A 27,407-nucleotide genomic window follows, 5' to 3' on the forward strand; every position below is an offset into this window, starting at 1 on the left:
CAGGAGTAACTCCTTTAATTAATTTGCATTATTAGGTTCTTATCCCCTAGACTAGCCACTAGAAGGAAACATAACACACCTAGCACATTACACACTCTGTGTGGCAGAAGAAGCTCATTCTAAACATCTGAAGCGCACAGGTGTTCAAATTCCCTTACAATCCACCTCTGTTTAACAACTCCCCACTATGGGTTATCAGGAAGGATAGCAGCCGGGACTTTTCAGCTCCAAAGCCTTTACTGCTTGAACTAAAAGAGCAACTTGCTTAACTACTAGCAGTAGTAGGCTCTTATCCTTTACGTGGATTAGCCGCTAACAGGCCACACACACACAAAGTGTCTCTTGCTCGTAGCCATCATGTGACATTGGCAAGCAAAAATCCAAAGGAAAGGTTTAATTTTTCTTTTTCAAATATACACAGTTAAGCGAATTTGGGGCTGGAGAAAGGTGCTGGATTGAGAGCCCTTGAGAATGTCGTCCTCTCTCTACCTGCACCTCAGGCACAAGACAAGCAGCACTAGAGCAACCTTCCTTTATTTGTATTTTTTAAATTTGGCTTGGCGGGAGAGAGAAATTCCAGTGATCTCAAATATATAAGGCCTAATTCTGTTCTCTGTTACGCCAATGTAAATCTTGAGAAATTCCTTGAAGTTAGTGAAGTTAACCCATTGTAGAACCAATGTGAAAGTACAATCAGGCTCATTGTCTGGGTTCTACAAGACATGTAGTGTTTCTCAGTGTTTAACATTTATTAACGAGGTAGACACAATGGTTAAGCTTGAGCTTTCGACGTTGTCTGACAAGTTCGTGGCCAGGGAGAGGCACTGGACAATGAGACACTGATGAGTGGCGTTCTGATATATATTTCTCCCCTTTCAGGGAGTCCCTTGCACCCACCCACCCATCCCCTGTCTGTATACTGCTTGTCAGTTACACACAGGGACCAACACTCAAAGAAGAAATGGAGGTGACTTACCTGTAACTGGAAGTTCTTGAGATGCGTGGTTCCTATTTGTACCTTCCCCTCTGCTTTGGATCTTATCTGATTCGTGGTAAGAAGAGGAAATGGAGAGGTGTCGGCTTGCACTGTCTCTTATGCCCTCTGTCTGGAGCACAAAGAGAGCAGCTGTGCACATGTGGGCCAACGGACACTGCTTACTAAGAATCTCCAGACTTGGATGTGTGGCACACGTTTCCCCATGTGTGGGATAAAGATAGGGAACTCACGTCTCCAAGACTTTCCAGTTACGCATTAGTAATCTCCACCTCATCCTTAACTGTTAACACATTTGAATTCAGATCCTGCAATCTAAGGTACCAGCAATTCAATATAGTACCTTAGGGGAGAACACTACTGCTTCAGGTTAGTCCTTTGTCACCTTCACTGTCCTCTCGCAGGCAGCGTTCTGCATGGTGCAACCATGTAGTGTTGTACCATTGCAACAGTGGGGCTGCTGGGAATCCAGCTACAAAGAATACAACTGGGAGTTAAGCCAGAGTATTTTAGTATGGGGCAGGGAGGGAAGAGTTAAGGCTGATGCAAACATGATGCACTTCTTTTTTTTGTAAAAGACATTCAGAGCTCTGCCTCACACCGGAGGCCAGGGGAAAGCGACGGACAAAGAGTAAATCTGTGCATAGCCACAAGTGATTAGTGCCAAGGAGTCGCTGGCCAGTCAAAGGAGTGGAGCCAAAGAGGAGCAGCAGCGGTAGCATTGCAGCTGCTGTGAGAGCTGTGCACCAGCAATGCCGTTAATTTATTGAGTAGACTGAATTTAGATGTGGGCGTGTGGTCCGGTCCTAGCACAGCTGGGTGCAGGGAGTTGCCCAAGGCAGTGGGCAGGCTGTTGCAGGACCTAATTTCAAATGGGTTTGTCATTGCTGAGCTCTTCGTTTCTATGACTTGTTTATGTTAGGGCTGAAAAGTAAAAGTGCTTTGTGCTGTGTCAGCACTTGACCAGCTGAGTTTGAACACGGGTTGTGTGGTGTGTGAAGAGAAAGTTCCAACAAACCTGGAGCAAAGTGCAGAAGAGGGAGGGAGCTAGAAAGGTGGGTGGGATTCATTTCCTGGGCATAAATAAGGGTATTTTCACAGTTCCCAAATTATGATTTACAGGGATGTAAAAAGTAGGCATACATCTGAGGACAAACCATTGGATTTAGTGGTAGAACCCCCATTCACTCCACTGGGGCCAGATCTTTCGGAGACATGGGCTAATATGAGTCCATCTGGATGTGTGGTTTGCCATGTGACAAGGCCTCCCAATGTTCATTGTCTCTCAAGGATCCAAATCCACTATATTCAGCTTATAAGTAAAAAAGATGGATTTTTTCCTCCTAACTCTAAACCCCAGTCTGGGCTCTGAGAATGAAGCAGGATTTTTTCCATTTTGTGCAGTGCCATTGGTTGCATGGGTCTCACTGATTCAAACTTAATAGACAGTTCTGTTGATGATGCACAAGAAATAATAGAATCCAACATACTCTCCTGCAGCTGTGTTGGCTCTGCAGTGCTGATGGGAGTAAAAAGCAGCAAAAACTTATTTTAGTCACTAAAGGCAAGCAGATCTGACTGAATACACACAGGAAGTAGATCTGTTGAGTAAGAAGGTGTCATTTTTATGTTGCTACCCTTCAGAGCAGAACCGTACTTTATGGAAGGGAAGTTGAAAGGTAAAGGGACAAATGCTAGTCTAACACTAGTGTAAATTGAGCGATCTCATTGGAGTTACTCCAGATTTACACTGTTGTAAATGAGAGAAGAATTTGACCTATAGTCTGTAATAGCTATTGATACCCCTAGTGCCAGTTACTGGTTGGTTTTATTTTTATTTGTTTAGGTTTGTCTCTGTCCCAAATGTTCTGGTATCATTTAGATAAATGGTCGGAGAAGGATTCCCTCATTCTGTTGCATGTATGACCATATAACTGCCCTGAAAATTATTTTGGGACAGGAAACTGTCAGTGGGTTTCAACATTGCATCAGAACATGTTGATGCTTTTGCATGCTGTGATAACATTGCATCACGATTTCCATTTGTCCAGCACGAGAGACTGAAATAGAAAGATGACAGCCCCATTAATTGTGGCAGCACTGGGAGAATTTGGAAGTGATCTTAGGCCAGGTCTGCACTATGGAATTTTGCCAGCACAGCTCCATTAATCAGTGGAGTGAAGAGGTATGATCCCCGATGGATATAGCTGTGCTGGCAAAAGCCCCCTCTGTAGACACAGTTATATGGGAAGAACTGCTCTTGAGCCAGTATAGATCATTTCTCTTAGTGGGGGCCGGAATAAGCAATACTGTCAAAAGCTCAGTTTTACTGGTATAAGCTACGTCTGCATTAGAAGTGCTTTGCCAGTATAGTACACTGATATAGCTATACTCTCAAAGCATTCCTAGTGTAGACATGGGTTAAGTCCTAGTGCTGCAGGATCTTCTGCAGTTTATTCATTATTCACAGGGGTTTTTTTTCCTGGGAGTAAGAAGGACTAATGGAAAAACATTTGCATATAAATAGCCAAACTGCCATGTAAGATGCTACCAGCAAAGAGCTTAACAGGGGATGTCTCTAACCATCTTTCTCTCTCTATCTCTCTGTTTCTCCTACAGGGCTTGTGAAGTTGGGGGTTCACTGTGTAACATGTCAAAAGGTCGCGATAAAAATTGTCAACAGAGAGAAGCTCAGCGAGTCGGTGCTAATGAAGGTAATTTTCTAATGGGAGATTTGAGGGGGGGGGAAGCATAGTTCTTGGCTCTGTGGCTTCTGTTCCATGCAAAATTAATATCTTTAATTATGTTTAACAAACATCCCTGTCAGTTCTAGGACTGTGTTGTGCATAATAATAATAATAATAATAATAATTCAGGGGTGGGGGCGGCTGGAATTAAAGAGAAGGAGTATGCATGTGCTTTAATTAAGAGCAAAATTAACGGCCAGCCTCAGTGCTGTCACTGCTGGGCTATGGCAGATGCATGTGTTGGGGTTCTAAGTTCCACCAGATGGTGTGTGATGCCTGTTACTCTTGGAGATTGGTGAGGACATCTATTCTGTTATGTGCGTGTTCTTGCTGCTGTTCTGTGGTATGGTTTCATTCTGCTCTTTGATCTAATGCACCAGATCCTCGTCTGGTGTAAACTGGTATAGTTCCATTGATAACATTGGAGCCATGACATTTTAAACCATATCAGGATCTAGCCCAATGAGTTTAATTACTAGGAGAACCTGCTGTTTTGTTTGTCTGATTTGATGAACAGCAGGGCCAAATGCAGCCCTGACATGAGTGGAATCAACAGAATTGCACGGTTTAAGACAGCAGTGAATTTGGCCAATGTGTGGGCAGTTTGTGACCCATTGTGGACCGCATATGGCACATTCCACATTAGTGGAAGACACAAGTCTTTTCACTATTGTCACTGTGAGGAGTTTCGTTGTGTGTGCGCTTATGTATAGTAGCTATTTTCCAGTACTAGTAGGTACAACAACCTCACTGGGAATGGAAGGAAAATTGGGGATTGAAAGAACACCCTGCTAATTTTAGGTCCAAACTTTAGATTTAATAGAAAAAGGGGGTCAGCATTACTTCACGTGAATGGAAATATTTTCAGCCTTTGTTTTTTGGAATTTCAGTGATATATTTTCCTCAATCACCTTCAGCATTGGGAACTCAACTGGCCATGTGCTAGTCCACAAAATCCAGGAACTGAAATAGACGGCAAAAAAACTAGAACTTAAAGGGCAACTGCCCAGTCTAGTTTTGTTTTCTAAGGGGAGTAAAATGAAAAAGTAAACAAACTGCATACCTGGCAAACATTAAACTAGACTTTTAATACTTTGATTAATTAGTAACGTAGGTAAGGAATTTATTTAACATGAGTTTTATGTTAACTGTGATACCCTTTTAATGTGCAGTGTCTTGTATCAAAGATGTTATTTGTCTCATTGATATTTCATTGAGGGGGGGCAAAGCAGAACTTCTAGCATTGCAAAGTGATCCCTTTTCTTTGACCTGATTCACTGTTATGTTACTCCAGTTATGTGTAAAACTGGAGTAATGCATTGGTGGCCCTTGTTTTCAGGGATAAGTGCTGAAGAGTGTCACGTTCCCTGTGCAATTCTGCAAAATTCTTCTCTGCAGGACACCATGTATTGTGATTTCCTGCTGAACCTTTCACATCACTGCCCACAAAACTTCCTCTTACTAGGGGTCTCCACTGCATACTCAATAGGCTGCGATAGCATATGGAAGTGGAGTGGCTATCTCATTTATTACATAAATGTAGTGACCAAATGTCTTTTCAGGATTGGTCTATGTCTGACGGTCAGAGGCGAGGCTTTGATTCTCTTAAATTAAGTTGGGGAGGACTATTAGCTATTTTAATCCTCAGTTCTTCAGGAGAAGAACTGAGGAGACATGAATTCAGTTACTCCCAATTCATACTATAACATTACAATACAGCTGCTGCCAGCCAGCTGGCTGAGAGCCTACAGGGCAGAGTCAGCAGCTACAGGGAAGAAGCCCAAGGTGGGGTCAGATAGTGTGTGGCTATATGCTGCCAGTCCCACCCTGCAAATGCTCCTTCTGGCTTCTCAGTCCCAATGGCAGGCCGTAGCTCTCTCTGCCAATGGGCCACTCACCTCAGTCAATGGATCCAAATGTTGCACTCTCCACAGACACTCTCCCAAACCAGGGCCCAGATCCATGGAACCTGCCTTAGTCTACCTCTGAAATGGATTTGATAAACATTTCCACCTGCAGTATTGAGGATGCAGAACTGTGGCCATTTACCCTAGAGCATAAGGAAGAAGTCTGCCCTTCAGCATCTAAAATAAGCACCAGTGGCCCACACAGCATGCAGCTCTCTCCTGCAGAGGACTGCCATTGTTGTTTCGTCTGTATCTGCTTCTTAGAGCTTTTCTTTCTCCACTATTTTTTCAGCTAGCCCTTTTTTCTCTGTGTGTTTTGTACATTCAGGGAACTGGCCCTTCTCCCCACAGCTGCTCCTCATCTGAGCTTTGCAGAATTGAGAGGCATTTGGTAAAGTGCTTTCTAATCATAGCGTAATACTATCAATATTTCTGGAGAGAATAATTCGGAATTGAAGCAGCTGGTCTCAATTAACAGAACTGCTGCTGTGGAGATGACACAAGAGCAGGCGTGGTGCAGCATGAAGCTGCAGTAAATGTATAATGTGAGCCCCATCAAAGGGACTGGATTGTAGGTAGACTGCTAAGCAGATGTGTGTGGGTTGTCTGTGGAGTAGGCACTTGGTGTTCTTATACTTTCATGTTGTGGATAAATCCGAGAGCCGTGCTTCTTGCATACGTCCACCTCTGTCATGGTTGGAACATTGATTTTAGGTTGAAGCAACAACAATGTGTTATGTCTTAGATCCGTACAAAAGACAGAGGGCCTGATTTTGCCTTCACTCCACTTTTGCACTGGTGTAACCGATTTGAGCTGGATCATCCATCTACATGTTTGGTAGCATCCATTGATTTGTGGACACAGTGGGCCAGATTCTTCTCTCACTTACCCTCGTGCAAATTAGATGTAACTCTGTTGAAGTCAATGGCGTTATGGCAGTTTTCTCCAGATGGGGACCTGGCTCATTAACTTCAATGGAGTTACTTCTTATTTGTCAGCAAGAGGAGAACTTGGCCCAGAGAGTCCAATGTCCATAAATCAGTAGCCACTACTGACAATACAAATTTGGACCCTGTGGATTTGATTTTCAATGCCAACAGGAGAAATGAGCCACACAACCCCCACTGAAATTAATGTGAGTTGTGTGACTAAACTGCCTAGTCAGTTTTGAACATCTTAGCTTGTGTGTTGCATGTTAAGTTTATATCCTCTAGAGCTGAGTTACTCTATGAGCTGCTCATTCACAGTCCTCCAAACATGGTGGGGAGATGGAGTTTGTGGCATCCTGTCGCTTTAAATCTACAAAAGACCTTGTGAACTCCATAGCTAGCATTCTGGATTCTACAGAACTCTGTGTGGTGCTGCAGATTGGAAGTTCTGTACCAGCATCATTTGCACTTTAAAAAGGAGGATTTTAATGAATTAAAAATGAAAATGGTAGTACAGGATAGTAGCCCTTGTGTTATTTACTATAATATTAAATTCCATTTCATTTATGCTATCCTCGTATTTTCAGGTTTTGAATTTGCGGCAAACTTGTCTACTGTCAGTGCCTCACTGCATCATGTCAGTTGTCAGAGGTGATGCTGGAGCTTTCGGCAGATGGATTGGGAGCAGTTGTGGCTTTTGGCACCTACGGAGGTGTGGAAAGGATTTAGGGATTGTGAGATAGACAGAAAAGTAGGATATTTCTGCTAAAATAATCAGCAGTGAGTTTCGTTCACAGTGGTGACAGGTTATTATTTTTTTGATTTCAGAGTTAATATCCCCTTTGAGATTAATGTGATCACGTCACCCCTCTCAGAGCTATTGTTTCAGCCTATCTGCAGATTCAGGCATGAGCTTATACTTTGTTCGTGCGTCCAAGATTTTCTATCTGACCATAAGAAACATAGTTATGTTTATTTAAATGGACGTTTAGATTCTGGAGCACAATTTCTCAGCAGGCGGTCGATTCTACAACAAGTTCTGCAGCAGTGGACTCACAGAACACATGGGGCCCTGAATAACTGCGGCAAGGGGTGCTAGTAATATTATAAAGAATTGGCCTTGTAGCTGATTGGCTAAATTGCAGCTTTAAGTCACTGCCACAGGCTGGTGAATGCATCCTGTCAGCATGTTATCGTGAAGCTTGAGCTGAATCTTTATATATCCCTCCAGAGAAAGAGACGTGTAACAGGAGTATAGGAAAGACTCACAGGACATGATTTCCACTTGTGTTACAGCCTCTTTTCACTACCCTGGCAATCGAAGGGTAGTCTAAATGAGCTGGAAAGCGGGCATAATTTTCTGCTACAGTGATGTGAAGTGGTCTTAGTGCAATGGAGAATTCAGGATGTGGTATTTATCCATGAGTAATGAAACTTAAAAGCAAATCATGGTTCTTTGTTCAGTGATCATTATTTTGAATTGTAGCTCAAACCACCGTTATTAAACCTAGGGCACGGGTATTGGGTTTCCACAGTTGGAGCGAGAGCTTACCAATGGTAGTATTACCCATTCCCACAAGGGGACTCTCAGAAGAACAGGAAGTAAGGTATGCATCCTGCTTCGGATAACTTCCCAAATTGTATAGGAAGGAGCCCTTCTGGGTTTAAGCAGTTAGTTGGGGCAGTGTGTGGGTGTCACAGGGAACCCTCTCTCTGATATGGCTGAGGTGTATTTGGAAAGTTTTGTAAGTCACCTGAAACACAGTCAGAATATGCACAGCTGCTTTTTGTTTGTTTGTTTCAATGTGTTTTTGGTGAGCCGTCACGTGAAATGTTTTTCCTGGAAAGGCTCTGCTTGTGGCACCAAGAGGAAGGTAAGAGGTGAGTGGGAAAGAGACGGTGGCCTTTGATTAGTTGCCTAGACACACAGGGATCCTGAGAAAACCACAGGCAGGCACAGGCTTGACAACAGAGAATTGACCTCCACTTGCCTTTCTTTGTGTGCATGTGTCCTTTATTTATTTTACATCTTGCCTTGTGTGTTGGCTTTTAATGGAGGCTAGTATCTCAGGGGAGTGGACCCCCTTCATCATTTTCCCTGTAATGTCACACATCTAGGAACAAAGAATGTGGCCATGCTTATAGGATGGGGGGCTCTATCCTGGGAAGCAGTGAGTCTCTGAAAAAGTCTTGGGGGGCCATGGTGGATAATCAGCTGAACATGAGCTCTGAGTGTGATGCTGTGACCAAAAGGACTCCTGCAATCCCTTGATGTATAAACCAGGGAACTTCAAGTAGGAGTAGGGAGGTTATATTACCTCTGTATATGACTCTGTTGCCACTATTACTGGCATACTATGTCCAGTTCTCGTGACCACAATTCAACAAGGATTTTGAAAAACTGGAGAGGGTTTAGAGAAGAGCCACCACAGAAAAGCTGTCCTCAGGAAGAGACTGAATAAATACATTGCCCTGGCAACATGCCCTAAAGGTCAGTCCTGTCAGTCCAAGGCAGGGAAGGGAATTCCAGAACCCATAGTCTTCTCTTGGAATGCCTAGCTTCCAAACATGTTAATCTCTGGACTATCAGCTTGACTGTACTAGCTGACCACCATGGCTAAGTTGGGGTCTGATCCAAAGCCCATTCAAGGCAATGGAAGTGTCCTGATTGACTTTGATGGGCTTTGGATCAGGCTGTGAGAATACAAAGAAGCATTTGGTCGCAAAGGTACACCGAAAGAGAACCTGTTTATGACTTTTCTAGGTTTTTTTTCCGTTCTGGCATTCAGTTTTGAAAGCCTGCTTTTGGTAAAATCCTCATAAATGACGAGGTGATAAGGGACATTTTGTGTGGGTTCAAGACAAGTGTGTCTCATCAACAGACCCAACCAAAACCTATAGCAGGAGTTCAAAAAAACTTCAGGGGGAAGCTAATCTCTTTCTCTCTCTGTTTTAGGGCATATCTATATAATCCTGTAGTCTGAACTGCAGGGCAGTGTAGACATGTCCTTAGAGCTAAACAATGCCATTAGGGCCAAATTCAACCCCAGTGTAAGAAGGTCAATATTCAGTGGAGTCACATCCTCTTACACCAGGGCTGAATTAGACCCAGGGGAGGGCAGGGGGAGTTCAGATGGACTCTCCATTAGCATAAATTTGCTCCAGTTGCAGTCAGCTGGAGTTTTACCATTTGTAGCGGGGGGTGGGACTCTGAGGTGGCACCAAGCATTCTCTCAGGGGTTTGGCTGGCTGGTTCCTGCTCACCTGCTTTCGGTCTAACTGATCTCCACATGTGGAGTGGGGAAAGAATTTTCTCCTAGGTCACATTGGCAGTGACCTTACAGGTTTTTCATCTTCCTCTGCAGTGTGTGGGTTCAAGTCACTTGCCAGAGTATATCTCATTTAATCATTTCCCTGCCATTGCGCGGGCCTTAAGCACCGGTGCATCTCAATTCCTCCTATTCTCTGCCTATGGTACATAATACTCTAGTCACCTGTGGGCTGCAGTGCTTTGGTCTCATTTTGGTTGTTGGTTTAGTGTGCAGGTGCTGGGTTGTGTCGGTGGCCTGTGATACCCAGGAGGTCAGACTAGATGATCTGGTGGTCCCTTCCAGCCTTAAACTCGATGACTGTATGTCTGCCGTGGAAGCGAAGTTAGGCCACTTCTGAAAATCTCACCCAGTAGGTACAGATTACCAGAGAAACAGAAAATCAGTTTATTTTTCCAATGTACTGTGTTCAGATGAACCTAGGATACTGGGACACAAGAGACCTGGAACATTTGTGTGTTCAAAATAATAAGTATGAGAGAAAATAATATTTCCTTATATTAAAAAAAAAAAAAGCCTTAAGGAAAAAGAGTTTTTTTTAAAAAACCCCCCACCAAACCTGTCAGAGTTCCTGATTTAGAAAAACTGCACTGGCCGGCTTGTATTGCTGACTGTTCTCATGATTGACAGATTGATTTTAAGTTTAGGAGGGTTGGCTGTACAGTAAGCAGGACTAGTGTCAGGGCCTGCTGCTCCAGTCTCTCTTTTAGATGAGTGTGTCCTGAGCCCCTTGAATGGAGTTTGTCTGCTTCCTTGTCAATAACCCCCTAGTCCTGCCCATCCCAGGAAACTGAGATGGGTAGGGGGACCTGGACCCTCCTGTGCCACTTGATGCCAGCCCAGGGCCCTGAAAGTGTGAAACTGTAGGAATGCCTATGTTCAGGCCACCTCCTGCTCACCTTAGAATCATAGAAGATTAGGGTTGGAAGAGACCTCAGGAGGTCATCTCGTCTAACCCCCTGCTCAAAACTGGACCAACACCAACTAAATCATCCCAGCCAGGGCTTTGTCAAGCTGGGCCTTAAAAACCTCTAAGGAGGGAGATTCCACCACCTCCCTAGGTAACCCATTCCAGTGCTTCACCACCCTCCTCGTGAAATAGTGTTTCCGAATATCCAAGCTAGACCTCCCCCACTGCAGCTTGAGACCATTGCTCCTTGTTCTGTCATCTACCACCACTGAGAACAGTCTAGATCCATCCTCTTTGGACCGCCCCTTCAGGTAGTTGAAGGCTGCTATCAAATCCCCCTTCACTCTTCTCTTCTGCAGACTAAACAAACCCAGTTCCCTCAGCCTCTCCTCGTAAGTCATGTGCCCCAGCCCCCTGATCATTTTTGTTGCCCTCCGCTGGACTCTCTCCAATTTGTCCACATCCTTTCTGTAGTGGGGGGCCCAAAACTGGACGCAATACTCCAGGTGTGGCCTCACCACTGCCGAATAGGGGGGAATAATCATTTCCCTCGATCTGCTGGCAATGCTCCTACTAATGCAGCCCAATATGCTGTTAGCCTTCTTGGCAACAAGGGCACACTGCTGACCCATATCCAGCTTCTCATCCACTGTAATCCCCAGGTCCTTTTCTGCAGAACTGCTGCTTAGCCAGTCGGTCCCCAGCCTGTAGCGGTGCATGGGATTCTTCCGTCCTAAGTGCAGGACTCTGCATATGTCCTCATTGAACCTCATCAGATTTCTTTTGGCCCAATCCTCCAATTTGTCTAGGTCACTCTGAACCCTATCCCTACCCTTCAGCTTATCTACCTCTCTCACCCTTCTTCTTGGTCACTTACGACCACACCCAATGCCTCAGTTTGGGGTATGGCTACTGTTTAGTTATAGGCCTTTGCTTCAAACCCCACAGTAGAGCCCTGTGCAGGACTATTTTTTTAATCCCACTCCTAGCCCGGCCCACAATACCCACGCCCACCTGCTCCCGCATTGTGTCTTCCATTTTTATCCCACTCCTGCCTGCAAAAACCTTAGATCCTGCCAGTCCTGCAAGAGAGACAGATTCCCTCATGCTACTAAAACATAAAAAGTTGGTTAATATATTATATATATAAACGGAATTCAGACACAAGTTTTACAACTGAAAGAATACCACAAATTTTGCTTAAACCATGTAAAATACTTTAACTCCTGTTATAATAGACGTCAAATCTTTCTATCCCTCGCTTAAATTTAAGTATTAAAACCTTATTTTTTTTAAAAAAAGAAAAACTTCTTTTACATTGCTAAACGCCATTTATGGCAAACTGCTGTCAGGTGTATATCACACGGAATGTCAAAACAAATTGCACCACCATTTTGCTTAAAAGGTGCAGATTTTTTTTCAGGATTATAAAAAGTCAGTTGCTTTAAAACACCTGGATTTCTTTTTAAACCACTTAAACATCGTTTTTAGAACTTTGAAACCTATCGTTCAAGTTATTTATATGTCAGGATTATTATTGCTTTTTGAAAAACATTTAACAGAAACACTGCTCACAGCACTAGCTTTTTGATAGTTGGAGCCTCTGTTTAAAATGTATTTCTAAGTGAATGATAATAAGGTCAACTTAAACAGCAGGTGTAGCTAAACTTGCATTTTGTTTTCCCACAAATTACTGCAGTCTGGGGGGGTTTTGCCCACCTAATCCAGCCCACAACAGAGTACATTTTCCCGCTATTATGGCAGTGGGTCCTGTGGGACCCACAGGATCCCTATCCCGCTGCAGGGCTCTACCTCAGAGTCTCAGGGCTGATGGAAGTGATCCTCTGGTGCCCCTCACAGGTTCTCCCTATCTCTTGGCTGATGCCTAAAAAAAAGCGGTGGGGGGGGACTCACAACCAGATCTCCTCACTAAGCGCTCCTTTTCCTACTGTTGCAGGGCAGTGTTCCTTCAGAAGCTGACTTCTCTCCTCCCGCTTGCCTGCGCTGCTGGGCTGGAGCTCTCTTTGCACAGCTCTTTTCCCCAGGAGCATGCTTCGCAGTGCCTGAGGCACAGAGTTTTCCCGGCCCAGTACTGCTCCTGCCCCAGCCTTTCCCCTGCTTCGGCCATGGTGTGGGGTTCGGAAACATTATCACAATAAGGTTGTCATGTTGCTGAAGAAAGAGAACCACCCAGAAGACCTTTATGTCCTTGGAAAAATCCTGATTAAGTAGGAAAATTAAATAAAATCCTCCCCCCAAAACACACACAAACTCTCTCACATTCACATTTACAAAGGCAGTCTCTTTCATGTTGTTGAGTGTGCGCGCACACTCTGAGATTTATATGAAGATCGCTTCCACATTGCTGTATGCGTGCACACATACCTGCACACAAACACACTCCAGCTCGCTTTAACACCGGTGGTGTCTTGCAGGTTGCTGAGTGCACTTGTGTGCGTACACACAATCGCACACAAACCCTCTTTTTGGTTTATCTTCAGTTTAGAGAATTACAACTGGTTTGTCTTCTTTTACCTCTGGAGACGAGCGGATTAGAAACGTGTGCATGCCTGTGTGTGTGTTTGACAGTGCGTAGGTGGTGAATAAACTGTCGGAATGATTGGCACTCATCAAAGAGCTCGAGTTCACAAACACACATGCAGCCCCCCTCTGCGACCCTAGTTTGTATTCCAGTAACAACCCATTTAGCGCAGCACAACTTCATAAGTGATATTCTGTCTTCTAAGTTCAAAGAAACAAAAAGCACCTTGCTGTATGGAAAACATGGGGAAATAAAAGGGTTATTTTCCCTGGCTTCCTCCTGCCACAGGGAGTTTGGGACTAGGTATCTGTTACTGAATGTATAATGGAGAATGTTTTGTTTTAATCTGGAGCTGGCGAATGGCACTGAAAGCTCACTCACTTGTCATCTGTTGGAGCAGTTAAAGAAGTTGGATAATTGTGTTTTCCTATGGAGAAGAATCGCTCTCCTCCTCCTCTTTCCACCACACCCACAACTCAGCACAGTTTGAGTTATTCTTTAGGAGGGGAATTAAACAAGAATCAAGAGCACAGGCTGTACCTGTCAGAAGAACAAACCTGTCAACAATACATGGTTCCTTTCGCTCTCTAAATTTAGAGTGATCAATTGACGCATTTAGGCAAGTTATAGCAATAATTGGGCCTATTTTTTCTCCTGCTTTTAGTTCCACAAATTGACATAACAGCAGTCTGGCTCAAACATCTATGGTACCAATTGCAAACACACACACAATCTACCGCCTTCAGGCATTACTCAGGGTCCTGCAATTATGTGTGCTACACGGCCCTGATCCACAACCTACTGAAGTCACCAGGAGCCTTTTTATTCATTTCAGTGGGCTTTGGATCAGGCCCATAATGACTGGGTAGACAAATAGAACCTCTCCATGCGGTTGGGTCTCAGAATTCAAGGTTCAGACAGTCTGTATACCTTTAGCTAAGCCCAGCTTTCTATTTTATATCGTCTATGTCTTCACACACTCTAACACCCTGACCCAGTGAGAGCGCTGTAAAAGCCACTTTTTTACCCATTCCTTTTGACTGCCTCCATCATATTCCCACCAAATGTGTGGCCCAGGGAGTAAGAAACCAAAGCTAGGCTTCAGACTGGTTTCTCTAATCTCCAATCAGACTACTGAACAGGCCCAGGAATAAGCCTGCTCCATGCCTGCAGCTACTGCATAAAGGAGTGTACTATAAAGGACTGGATTCTGGTTGAGTCCTAGCAGTGCACCATCTTCGCAGCACTGATCACTTGCACAGACACCCTGTGTGAATGTGACCCCTCTCTCCCTGATGGAAATGCTTTATAGATTGTATATATGAACCACTCCCTTACCACTGAGATTTAGAAGAAAGGTAGTGGCCATTCTGTAACAGCACCGGGTTTTTAAATTTTGAAATGGGAAGGTTCAGAGTATATTCTCCACAGGGCTTAAATTCTCATTGAGTATTTCCTGGAGCCCCCTCTTGGGGGCTGCAGGGCTCGGGGCTTCAGCCCTGTGGAGGACATTGGTGCTCAGGGTTTCAGCCCCACAGTGGGTGTTGGGGCTCGGGGCTACAGCCCCACGAGGTGTGCCAGGGCTCAGGGCTTCTGCCCCACAAGTTTGAAAATATTTACCGGAGCTCCACTCCAGACAGCTCCTGCTTAATTTAAGCCCTGATTCTCCTGCTGGAACTACAGTGGGAAATTTTAGGGAGGCCAAATTCTTATGTAAAGCACCATGAGGTTGGTAATAACCACAAGGGGTCAGGACGTCAGTTTTGCATCTCTTCAGAAAGACAGACTAGTTTGTCACGTCCTTGCCTTGTTCCCAATTTTTCTTCCCAGCGTTAGTGAAAACAAAGTCCAGGATGGATTTCACATGCAGGTAGTAAGCTGAGCACCGTGCTGACCAAAGAATCTAAATGTTAGCCATGGTTGCACCACAACTCCTGTTTGGCATTCCTCTCTGTGCTGGGGCAGAGCGAGTATCCATTTTGGCTTGACGTAATTTGTGTATCAGAGGCAACTCTTCTCTGCTTTCATATCAGCCATGCCTCAAATCATAATGCTGGTATCTGTTCACAGCAAGTTTGTAAGAAGTTACAGGAGACTGGTGATGCCTCAGCATTGCAACAGAGCACACATGCTTCAGGAGCAGATTTCAAGAGGAAGCAATGGCAATTCAGCATCAGCACAATAGGTTAATGCACATTTTTTCCCCCTCCACTTCAAAATCTTTTGCTGGTTTGTAAATGAAATTATTTTGGTGGTCTCAGTTTGTGGTGGTCCATATTGCACAGCCCAGAATCCTCACCGGCAGCCTTTGTTTGGGAGAGAACCAGGATGGGAATAGCAAGTGTTGCCTCTCAGATTAATAGAAAGAAAAGGAGTACTTGTGGCACCTTAGAGACTAACCAATTTATTTGAGCATAAGCTTTCGTGAGCTACAGCTCACTTCATCGGATGCATACTGTGGAAAGTATAGAAGATCTTTTTATACACACAAAGCATGAAAAAATGGGTGTTTAGCACTACAAAAAGTTTTCTCTCCCCCCACCCCTTTGTAGTGGTAAACACCCATTTTTTCATGCTTTGTGTGTATAAAAAGATCTTCTATACTTTCCACAGTATGCATCCGATGAAGTGAGCTATAGCTCACGAAAGCTTATGCTCAAATAAATTGGTTAGTCTCTAAGGTGCCACAAGTACTCCTTTTCTTTTTGCGAATACAGACTAACACGGCTGTTACTCTGAAACCTCTCAGATTAATGGCGCACTGATCTTAAAGTAGGATGGACTGAGCACAGACGCAGGCCCTGAGTTTTGAGTCCCAACACAAGCATCACAATGTTGGTCCAGGCCCCATTAAGAACTATAATACATTCCTGCTTATCTGAGACAAGCCGTTGAAGCGAAGACTTTACTTTAGTCTTGTCTACGCTGGAAATTACACAGTTTATTTAGTTCGGGTATAAGCCATACCACTAAAAGAACTCTTCTGCCAGCATGGGCTGAATCTTCACACTGCAACTGGCAAAGCTATGCCAGCAAAGCTTTTAAGCATAGACCAGACCTCAGTCTGTCTTTCCAGCACCTGGCCACAAAGAGCTGGCAAGAATTTGAGAAAAAGCTGGAAGGGCTCAATCCCGATCCAGTTAACAGTTAGGCCCAGAACCATTAGATGGAGCCGGATGCAGCATACTTATTGCTTGCTTTGCCACGATTAGAGCGTGCTCATCTGTCTCTCTAATGGCAGATTTTTAGGCATTTGAGTACTTCCTCTTTGCTTCTGGGAACCATCAGATGCTAGGTCTGATCATGTCCCCCTGCCTCCTGGCATATTGGAGAAGCTAAATCCACTGTGGATACAATATTGATACGTTGGTCTGTGCATGAAGCATGCTCACATGGCAGTGATCTCTGTCCATAGGCATTCTTCATGCAGATACTAGTGTCCTCAGCTACTCTGCACACACTGCATTGCAGTGGGGACTAGAACTCATAACCTTCAGTTGCAAAAACACTGGCCGCACCCTCTTCCACTAAAGGAAAATATTTTTTACTTATCAGGACTAATGGGCTCACTTATTCTCTTTTTAGGCAAGCTACTAGATAGTGACATAACTATAGTCATATGTGGGCTGATTCTACCCTTAGAAGGCAGTGGTATACATAATTAACCTGCCTGGTATATTAGGACACCTTGCATTCCTGACCTGTTTTCTGTTTAATACTTGATGGTAACCTGTGCCTCTGCATTGACTATGCAGTGGCTCCATGCTGAGGGGTAACGGTAGCATCAGCATACATCAATGAAACAGTCATGTTGGGTGGTATTCACCCTAAGTTCACACACACCACTGGGAAGATGGAAAGGAGTTTAATCTTAAAGTTTTCCACTTGTGCCAGTATCTCACTGTGTGATGTTTGTTCCATAGCCTCTCCAAGGGGTTCCCATGTGTTACCACAGACAGAGATGGAGATTTTCAAAAGTGACTCAAGATCTGTGGATGCACAACCTGAGACACCTTAAAGGGGACTGCTTTTTCAGAGGGCAGGTTCTTCAAATTTTCTGAAAAATTAGACCCTTTTAAAGTGTTTTAAGTTGGGCACCCTAAATCACTGGTCACTTTTGAAAATTTAGGCCAAATATGCCAGGCTACATCAAGGTCACGCAGTGGTTTCATACTGAAATGCCTGTGGATGTTTTCACCTTTCTGGAAAGTCCGGGCACCTCTAAAATGGGAAAGTCTTATCAGAAAGACATGGGATAGGTCTCCTTCTTCTATTTCTAACAGGTGCCACTTGCAGGCCCTTCTTTTAAAACACCTGGCGCGCTAAAGATATGCTTCCCACATAACTCCAATTCTGTGCATTCAGCTAAAAAGCCAGCATGTCAATCCTGAATTTTTCCTGACTTCAGCTTTCCCACTGCTTCACCAGGCAGAAACATGACCAGAACTGTCATCTGCTGGTTCCCCGCAGAGAAGAGGACAGGCCCAAATGCCAAAAAAAGAGAACAGTAGGCTTCAGCAGTGGCAAAATTAATCAACAGGACAACGGTGCCGAGTTTCATCTGATGCCTGTGGGCCAGGAAAGCTTCTGGCTGTTAACTATATCTGGGGTGGTTGCATTTTAACTTTTCGCCCCAGTTCTTGATGGCTATCTGTTGTGTGTTGCTGGACAGACTGCAGTTCTGTGTAACTAAGTAACCGAGGCTAGCAAGTCAAGAAGGGAGGGATATCACTCGGGTGTGTAACTGTTTACAGCTTCCCTAGAAGAATTCGCTCTCGGGTCAAATCCTACAGTTTCAGAAGTACCTCCATGGAATCCAGGAGGAGATTGTTACAATGAATTCTATATAAGAGACTGATGTATAGTGCTGATCAGTGGGTGGAAATGCAGAGTGTGTGTGGGGCGGGGGGAGGGGTGTTTAACATAAACTACTTACTATTGAGGAAGTCTGCGCCGTGTCACCCATCTCTCAAATATTTTGTGCTAAAGCTACTTTTAAAGTTTTTTTCTTCTCAGATTTCCTTACTAATGCCCCTGAAATAAATCCCCGCATTCTAATGTTCTTATCTCTTTTCTTTGATGAATTTTGTCTCTACCCTCCTACTCAGCTGTCCCTGAATTGCCTTCCTAAATCCCTTCTGTCCTTCGTTAACCTCCTGTTGTCTCTCACTGCCAAGGGCACCACTTTCAAAGCAGTTTTATAAACCTGAAAAAGAAAAAAAATATATCCAATTTTTTTAATTTTCAGGGTGTTTCTCCTACCCCCCCCCTTTTTTTGTCTTTTTACTCCCTCCCATTTTTCACTGGGAAAAGGGAGTGGGGTTTGATAAAGTGCGGAAACTCCATTTTTCAGACCTTTTTAATGTGCAATTAAAACTTACTTTTCCCTACTTCCTAATTGTCTTCCCACTTTTTTCAGTTAGAAAACGTTACAAAAGGTGGGAAAGTGGGGCAAACCCCATAAAAAACAAACACATACCCAGGATTTTTTACCTATATATAGTGTGACAAAGTTCCTCCTCTACCTTGGTGGGTCTTGCACTTATTGGCGGATTTGCTCGCCTTGGAGCTTCACGGCAGCCCTCAGCTTGGCTGTTTTCATGAACCCACAGTCCAGGTCGACTCCTCCTGTGTCTGACCAGGAGTTGGGAGGTTTGGGGGGAACCCAGGCCCGCCCTCTACTCCGGGTTCCAGCCCAGGGCCCTGTGGAATGCAGCTGCCTAGAGTGCCTCCTGGAACAGCTGTGCGACAGCTGCAACTCCCTGGGCTACTTCCCCATGGCCTCCTCCCAACACCTTCTTTATCCTCACCATAGGACCTTCCTCCTGATGTCTGATAATGCTTGTACTCCTCAGTTCTCCAGCAGTATGCCTTCTCACTCTCAGCTCCTAGCGCCTCTTGCTCCCAGCTCCTCACACGCACACCACAAACTGAAGTGAGCTCCTTTTTAAACCCAGGTGCCCTGATTAGCCTGCCTTAATTGATTCTAGCAGCTTCTTGATTGGCTGCAGATGTTCTAATCAGCCTGTCTGTCTTAATTGTCTCCAGAAGGTTCCTGATTATTCTGGAACCTTCCCTGTTACCTTACCCAGGAAAAGGGGACCTACTTAACCTGGGGCTAATATATCTGCCTTCTGTTACTCTCCTGTAGCCATCTGGCCTGACCCTGTCACAATAGGTAAAAATTTCTTTTTTTGAAAAATTTCAGTTTCTTTGAAACCTTATTTTCCAGTTAAGTGACTCTTTGTCACAAAATTTTCAATTTTGAGACACACTAGTTTGAACAGACTTTCACTGCAGCTACCCATGTGTTCCTATTCTGTGGCTAAATAGGGAACTTCAGTTTCCAGAGCAGTCAGTCCTTTCATAAACAGCAGAATTCCTCCCACCTATTCAGCAAAGAATCCAGCGTGGACAAGGTGCTGTTTGAATCTGGAATAGACTGCTACTTAGTATGATTATATAATGGTCCAGGGCACTTAGCAACAATAAGTGAGTGGGATGTTATATTAACAAGTGTAGAATATGATCATATCAGAATGTGTGTGTGTGTGGAATGTGGTGATTGTCCATAGGAAAAGAGGGTACCTCTTGTATATAGGTTCAACTGTGTGAGTAGGTGGGCTCATTTTCAGAGTGAGCTGGCTTGTAAAGCAAGTGGGCCAGATCTTTATGTGCAACTGGTGTAAACTGGTGAAGCTCCATTGATTTCAGTTGAGTTCTGCCAGGTTATACTAGCTGAGGATCTGAATTTGAGTGTGGGTGAATCATGATTTACAAATAGTGTGGTATTTCCTAATTTCTCTCTTCCTGCCTAAATCATGGGTGATTAGTGTGCCATTTATTATGCAGGATTTCTTTACTCGGTATTCTGATGTAGGTTAGTATAGGATTATTTAGGCAAAGGGAAAAATCCTACAGTACATGCTTCCTGTATCTGTTATAAATACTCAATATACAGTGAGACTTGTCAAGTTAACACTAAGGGACCACCAAAAATCAGTTGCTTAATGGTCTTCTCATAAAGATGGAACAGAATTGCAGTCAATATGGACCTGATCCAAAACCCAGTAAGTCAGTGGAAAGACTCCCCTATATATTTCCTATGTTTGGGGATACTTTAAGGTGGTCTCTTAAGAGAGCAGCTTGCCTAATAGGATGATTTTTCAATACATTTTTCACTATAGTAGAATATTTTGTAATAATAAGAATACTTAGTATTCATAAAAACAACAAAGAGTCCAGTGGCACCTTAAAGACTAACAGATTTATTTGGGCATAAGGTTTCGTGGGTAAAAACCCACTTCTTCAGATGCAGTGTTCATCTTGCACATTACATGATCAAAGCACGATATAGAGATTAACTAATCCTTATAACTCCCCTGTGAAGTAGGGGTGTAAATGTTGTTATCCCCATTTTACAGATGGAGAAATTGAGTCATAAAGGTGAAGTGACTTGCCCCAGACCACATAGCAAGTTTAGTGGAAAAGCCAGGACTGTAACTCAGGACCTCTTGACTGCCTGTAATGTGCTCGTTCCACTAGATGACACTGCCTAATTCTCTGAAACGCTGCGCAGCCAGTACTTTCTGGCCTGGAATATACAGCTTTTTTACTTCTAATTTCCCACATTTGCGACTCCCAGTGCAGCTCCTCTGCTGGCATAGCTTTTAACCTCACTAGATGGCGCTCCAGTGCAGTTTTGCCTTTGTTTAGGGAAAATGTAACTTGTAATTTTTGTGTGTGCTTTTTACCATATAAATATGCAGGCTAAATGTTTGTGTTTTCATTCTCTCTCTGTCTAAGAGCTTATGTAATTTAGACAGAATTAGAGAATATTTTATGTGCTGTTCGAGAACCCTCACATGACAAATTCTGCTCTCCTTTATACCCGGATGAATTCAGAGTAACTTAGTTGATTTCAGTATAACTGAAAGAATTTTACCAGGCATGATCTGAGTAGAGGACTTCAAAGTAAATAATTTAATAGCCAATCAGAATAACACACCTGGCAAATGCAGAGATGTAGTAAAAAGTTACCTTTTTTTTTTTTACGAGCAGATAAGATATTGCAGGTTCTAGCAATATTTCATATGATGAGTATTGATAAGTAGCTCTTATCTGCCTGAAAAAAGGTTAAAAATCCTTTTTAACTGGGCCCATTGTAGAGGAATCAAGGATTTGGGTTTGAGCAGAATGGGAGGATTCAGGAAGTAGAGGAAGATAGGTCCTTATTGCGCACATGATTAAATCTATCCCTATTCAAAGCTTTTAGCATGTGCTTAAATGTTTTGCTAAGCATGTACTTATGTCTTATGGGTCTTAAGCACAGGTTTAAGTGCTGTGTTGAAAAGGGATGAGTTTGAACACATGCTTTAAGTTCAGTACGTTTTACTGAATTGGGGTCTTGGTGAGATTCAGGAACTTAAGGACCTGGGTGACTGGAAGTTTCAAGATTGTTGCTGCGTGCACAAATCTGAATTTGACCTAGATGTTTTACAATCCTAGAAATGTAGGGCTGGAAGGGACCTTGAGAAGTCATCAAGTCCAGCCCCCTGTACTGAGGAAGGACCAAGTAAACCTAGATCAGGGGTTCTCAATCTTTTTCTCTCTGAGACCCCCCTCGACATGCTATAAAAACTCCAAGGCCCAGCAGTGGGGTGGGCAGTCTTGGGGCAGAGGCCTTGGGCATAGGTGAAGTTTGACTTCTATTTTTGGGTGGCAGGGGCCAGTGGGGCTCGAGCAACCTCCACATGGTGGTGTCCAGAGAGGAAGTGCTACCTCTACCCCCTGACTCACCTCAGCAAGCCACCCACCAGTCTGGGTTGTGGAGGAGCCTTGGGGAGGTGCAACCAAAAATTATAACCCAAAGGTGGGGGGCTTAGCTCAAAAAGCTTGAAAACAGCTTAGGGTGCAGGGAGGGGGTAGCTAGAGGCTGTGTGCAGACAGGGGGTAGACCAGGGTGCAGGTAGGGGGTAGCTGGGGCTGTGTGCACACAGGGGATGGCTGTGGGTGCAGGGAGGGGGTAGCTAGGGGCTGCGTGCAGGCAGAGGGGGTAGCTCCAGGTGCAGGGAGAGGGGTACTAGGGGCTGTGTGCGGGCAGAGGGGTAGCTCAGGGTGTAGGGAGAGGAGTATTAGGGGCTGTGTGCTGGGAGAACTCCCCTGCGGCCCCTGTTCCCGGAGGGGTCTGCCAGCCATGGAGCCGGGTCTCCCCAGCCAGGCGACTCTTACAGAAGCTCTGCGGGAGCAGTGGGAGCTGAGGAGCAGCTTCAACCCAGGACACCAGCAGGAGTAGAGGGAACGCTGCCGCTGTGTGCTCCATGGCACCAGCCAGAGCAACAGCTGCCCCTCACTGCCTAGCTCCAGCTTCTCACCGCCGACCTGGCTGGGGGCAGGGAGAGGAGACGGGGGAGAGAGGTGTGGAGCTGCCCCCAGGACTGCCCTGCTCTTGCGCTGCAGGTGGGGGGGGGGCAATGCCCTCCATGTCCGCAGCTCTGCCCATGGGCTCAGGGCTTCTGCCTCACAAGGAGCACCAGGGCTCTGGGATTCAGCCCTGTGCCTCCTGGCTTCAGCCCTGCGCCTCCTGGCTTCAGCCCTGCACCTCCCGGTTTCAGCCCCACACCTCCCGGTTTCAGCCCCGCATGGGGTGCCGGCGATCAGGGCTTCAGCCGCAGGACCGTGGACCCCTGATTGAGAACCACTGACCTAGACCATCCCTAACAGGTGTTTGTCCAACCTGTTCTTAAAAACCTCAGATGACGGGGATCCACAACTTCCCTTGGAAGCCTATTTCAGAGCATAACTACCCTAATAGTTAGAAAGTTTTTCCTAATATCTAACCTGAATTGCCTTTAAGATTAAGCCCATTACTTCTTGTCCTACCTTCAGTGGACATGGAGAACAATTGATCACTGTCCTCTTTAGTACAGTCCTTAACATATAGACCAGTCCTTCCTCTGTCTTCCTTTCTCAAGACTAAACATGCCCAGTTTTTTCAACTTTTCCTCGTAGGTCAGGTTTTCTATTTTCTTTTATAATTTTTGTTGCTCTCTTCTAGACTCTCTCCTGTTTGTCCAATCTTTCCTAAAGTGTGGCATCCAGAATTGGACCCGGTACTCCAGCTAATGCCTCACCTGTGCCAAGTAGAGTGGGACAATTATCTGCATTTTATAGCCAGAAAATTAGGAATAACTATGTGTTGGCTGGCGAAGATGTGACCAGTCAGGTTACTTTGCCAGTCATCACACAGATTACTTTAATTCATTTTAATACAGCAATCCCATGGGTTTAAAATTCTATAAAAGATATTAGGGCAAAGTCAGACTTAGCATAAGCAGATGCAGCTCCCACTGGTTTAATGGAATTTCATCCACTTGCACCAGGACTGAATTTGGTCCAAGAGTGTCCACCCCCGTGACGTCTCTTGTGTGAAATAAATCCCGCAGATGATCTGATCCTGTAGCTATAAAAGATGATCTTTACTCCACCCGTTACATATATTTTTTCAGACCATAATATCCCTCTTCTCAATGAGATTATTTGATTTTTGTTACTTTTATTTTTAAGTGAGTTCCAGGCGGAATATCTGTGCATATACAGAGACTGTTAACCTTAGAAGCTGAAACTTTATTATGGTAATTTCAAGTGGCTGGTTTAAACTGCTCAAAGCCAATTTGATTCATTATGGTAAATGCAGCTATGGTTCTGGGCACCTTCTTCTCAGTCCATGCCACAGTGATGCAAGAAGAAAGCAAAGAGTTCTGTGGCATCTCGACATCCCGCCCAAAGCACCACAGGGCATAGATTGCAATGGGAAACGCTTGATTGTGTATAAAGTTAGCCTCTCTTTCTCCACAAAGTCCAATACTCCACATGAGTCTTCTGATATGTTTGTGCTAACAAAAAGGGGAGGAAAAACCAATGAAATCTCATCTAATCAAATCTGCTAGGAACTCATAAGTTCAGTGTAAAAATAAACGAGTTATAAGTGCTCTTGGAAAAGCAGTTTAGAAGGGGAATGTGGTCAGAGCCATGGCTGCTAAAATACACTGCAATGTGAGAGATGCCCAGTGCGCCACACTTGATGCTATACAAATAACAGTGGTTTAAATCCTGAGGTTCCTACTCATCTGAAAATTACTCTAAAAATTGCCTTCTGCCTCACTAAAATGAGAAGGAAGGCGGCTGCCTGGGCAGAAAACACATTTCAGGGATCATAGTATTCTGAATAAAATGGGATGTTATCCTTCTGTGTGTCCACAGTGGGAAAGCCCAAAAAGCAGGCTTTTCCTCTTCACACAGGATTGGAGTCAATCTCTAAGTTCTGTCTGCTTGCTCCAAAGACCTTTGATGTTTGGTAGTAATTTTGGAATGCATCCTGACATTTGCTGATGAAAAAGAAATGCATGTATGTTTATAAGGCCTGATTCACCACTGTGTTATTCCACTTTTACACAGATATAACACCCTTGATATCAGTGGAGTTACATGGCATTACACTGGAGTGACAGTGGTGAATTCCCAACAATTCCAGGGATTTAGTTCTACAACACAGGATCATAAAATAAATATTCATCCTTAGATGGTAAATAAAAACCCAGAGTATTTCCCCTCACCTGCACTTCATTTCCCAGTTTTCACTCTGATTCCATCTTGCCCCCAATTTACCAGTTCTTGACACCTGCCTGGCTTTGCAGACTCATCCATTTAATTATAGGCTAAACTAAATTTTCTTCTTCATAAAGCAGTGTAGCCTCTGATCCTCCCCCACTCTATGTGAATCTCAGTATTCTCATCCTTTTGCATCTCCCCACCCCTCTGCTTAAACTTCCTATCATTCTGGAAGTGTAATGTATTATTTGTGTTCCTTTATTGTTCTTTGACTTGATGAACCAGTGAGAGTGGAAGACAGGAACCAGTTTGTCACCTGTGTTTGGGCTTCCAAGCCACAGTGTTAGAAAGTGCTTGCCTCTTGCATAGTGTTAGACTAGATGCCCGGTGGAAGAATGATATGGAATTCAGTTTTGAAAAAGGATGAGAAATGATTCCTGCCTTGTTGAATTTTCAGGACACTGCACTGGGCCAAATGGGTGTCAGGAGGATCGGAGCAACTTCATTATCACATCTGCTGACCTCAGAGAGGCACAGTGTGACTGATGAAGTGGGCTCCAGGTAGGCTTTCTACACACACGGGCTGTTACTTTTATTCCCATCTCAGCAAGGGCCACAGATCAAACATTTCTCTTAAGTGCTGTGTTCTTATTTGTAACTCCATTTGCCATCAGTGTTTCTTTCCGTTGTATTATTATTCTCGTGTTCTCCCACATCTTTGTGTCCTAACTTCACACTGGTTCCCCTGTCTTTCATCTTCCCCTCTACCATAGTGCCCCACTTTTGCGTAGCTAATGCCCTTAATGTTATTGGCCAGCTGGTCAGCTGGTGTAAATCCGTTCCATTGAAGCCAGTGAATCTGCTCTGATTTACGCTAACTCATGAGCTGGACCTATATCTTGTCTTAAGACTCCTACACAAACAGGTACCAAACATAATTTTAGCTACAGTCTCCCGCTAAATTCTGGAAGTAGGGGTAGTATTATCCCAGATGAGATGACTGGGATTTAGATAATCAGAAGACTGAGATGTAATAGCAAGGTACATAAATAAGAGCTTTATTGTCCGTGGGCACTGAATGAAACTGGGACACAGGGGAGAATCTGACTCAAGGATAGTAATGCTCTGAAAAGTGAATGGCATAAAAATGAATGGCATTGTGAGCTTCCCTGTTTATCGTGTCTCAGTGGCTGCCAGACCAAACGAACTCAAGTTTAGAAGGAAAATAGTGGCTTTTCTAATTGCCAGTCTCACAAACTCATCCAGCCGGGGGTCTGAAAGTCAAGTTTGGTTCTTCTTGGCTTATGCATTACCACCAGTGATCTTGACCCAACAGAGATGTGCTGTAGGTGTAGTTAAGGTGCAACACAGGTGTGTACCTGGGTATACCTCAAGGCAAAGATTCTGCAATTGACCGTTAGTTAGTTTTATTGATGGTACGTGAGCCAGAACAGAAACCAGCTCCTTCTGTCATGGTTGTGCTGGTTCTTCAGGGCTAACTTAAGTATTAAAAACTCATTTTTGCCCTCCGCTAAGTAGAGAACTAACTCCGAATACACAACAAGCAAGAGGAGTTGGTTAAGAAGGTACCATTTTTATGTAGTCACTTTTCTAACCATACTACTAACCAACCTCTACGTTAAGCACACCTGATGCAGGAAGGTACTAATGCCCCCAAAATAACAGGAGACAGATCTTTTTGGAAGTTCTAGGAGTACTGGAGTAATTTTAATTTGGGGACAGGCATCATCAACAGAAAATACTGCATGATAATCAGACCTTTCAGTCCTGCAATGCAGCAGTATGGAATTGAGGGGGAGGGGGGAGAAAGGAGAGGGGGAAACAACAGTTTTTCTCTCTGCACCCTATGGGGAACTCAGAGCAGGAGAACTGTGTATTTGGGTCAATTGAGTCCTCAAGGAAAATTTTCATGCAGTCTTTTCAACCCATTTTCATACATTATTGTAGAAGATGCCAAACTATAAAGGAAGCTGCACAAATATTAATCAGAAGTAATAATATAATTGTAAACCGTCTCTTCTGCTGCTGCTGACACCTGTTATTTTAAAGTAACTTCAGCTACGTCCCGGGTATGGACATGAATGTGTTCATTAAGGGCCTGATCCACTACCCACTGAAGTCAATGAGAGTCATTCCCTTGACTTCTGTGGGCTTTAAGTCAGACCCTGAAGTTCTTTTCTGAGCTGTGTCCGTACATGGCATTGTAGCCATCTCCTCCCTGAAGGCTGCCTCTTTCCATGGTATTAGGTATGGCTAGAAAGGCACAAACTTTTCATTGATGACACTAGGAAGAGCACAATACAGAGAGGAATATGACACTAAAAAACCTTTAAATCAAGGAAGAGGACCGGATAATGAGCTACACAGGTTTTTATCATGTAACAGTTCCACTGGAAGGCCAGGCAATTGAAAGGGAT

At 44.2% G+C, this 27,407-nt stretch overlaps 1 protein-coding gene across 19 annotated transcripts in view; it reads left to right on the forward strand.

Moving 5' to 3' along the window:
- Positions 1–27,407, forward strand: part of BRSK2 (BR serine/threonine kinase 2) — a 427,587-nt gene that overhangs the window by 218,245 nt on the left and 181,935 nt on the right. For all 19 annotated transcript variants that reach the window (XM_043548957.1, XM_043548952.1, XM_043548954.1 and 16 more), the window contains exon 2: positions 3,614–3,708. In XM_043548957.1, coding sequence (XP_043404892.1) covers positions 3,614–3,708 — 95 coding nt within the window. The remainder of the gene's footprint in view (positions 1–3,613; positions 3,709–27,407) is intronic.

Source organism: Chelonia mydas, chromosome 6, assembly GCF_015237465.2.
Source record: "Chelonia mydas isolate rCheMyd1 chromosome 6, rCheMyd1.pri.v2, whole genome shotgun sequence".
In the NCBI taxonomy this organism is placed as follows: domain Eukaryota; kingdom Metazoa; phylum Chordata; order Testudines; family Cheloniidae; genus Chelonia; species Chelonia mydas.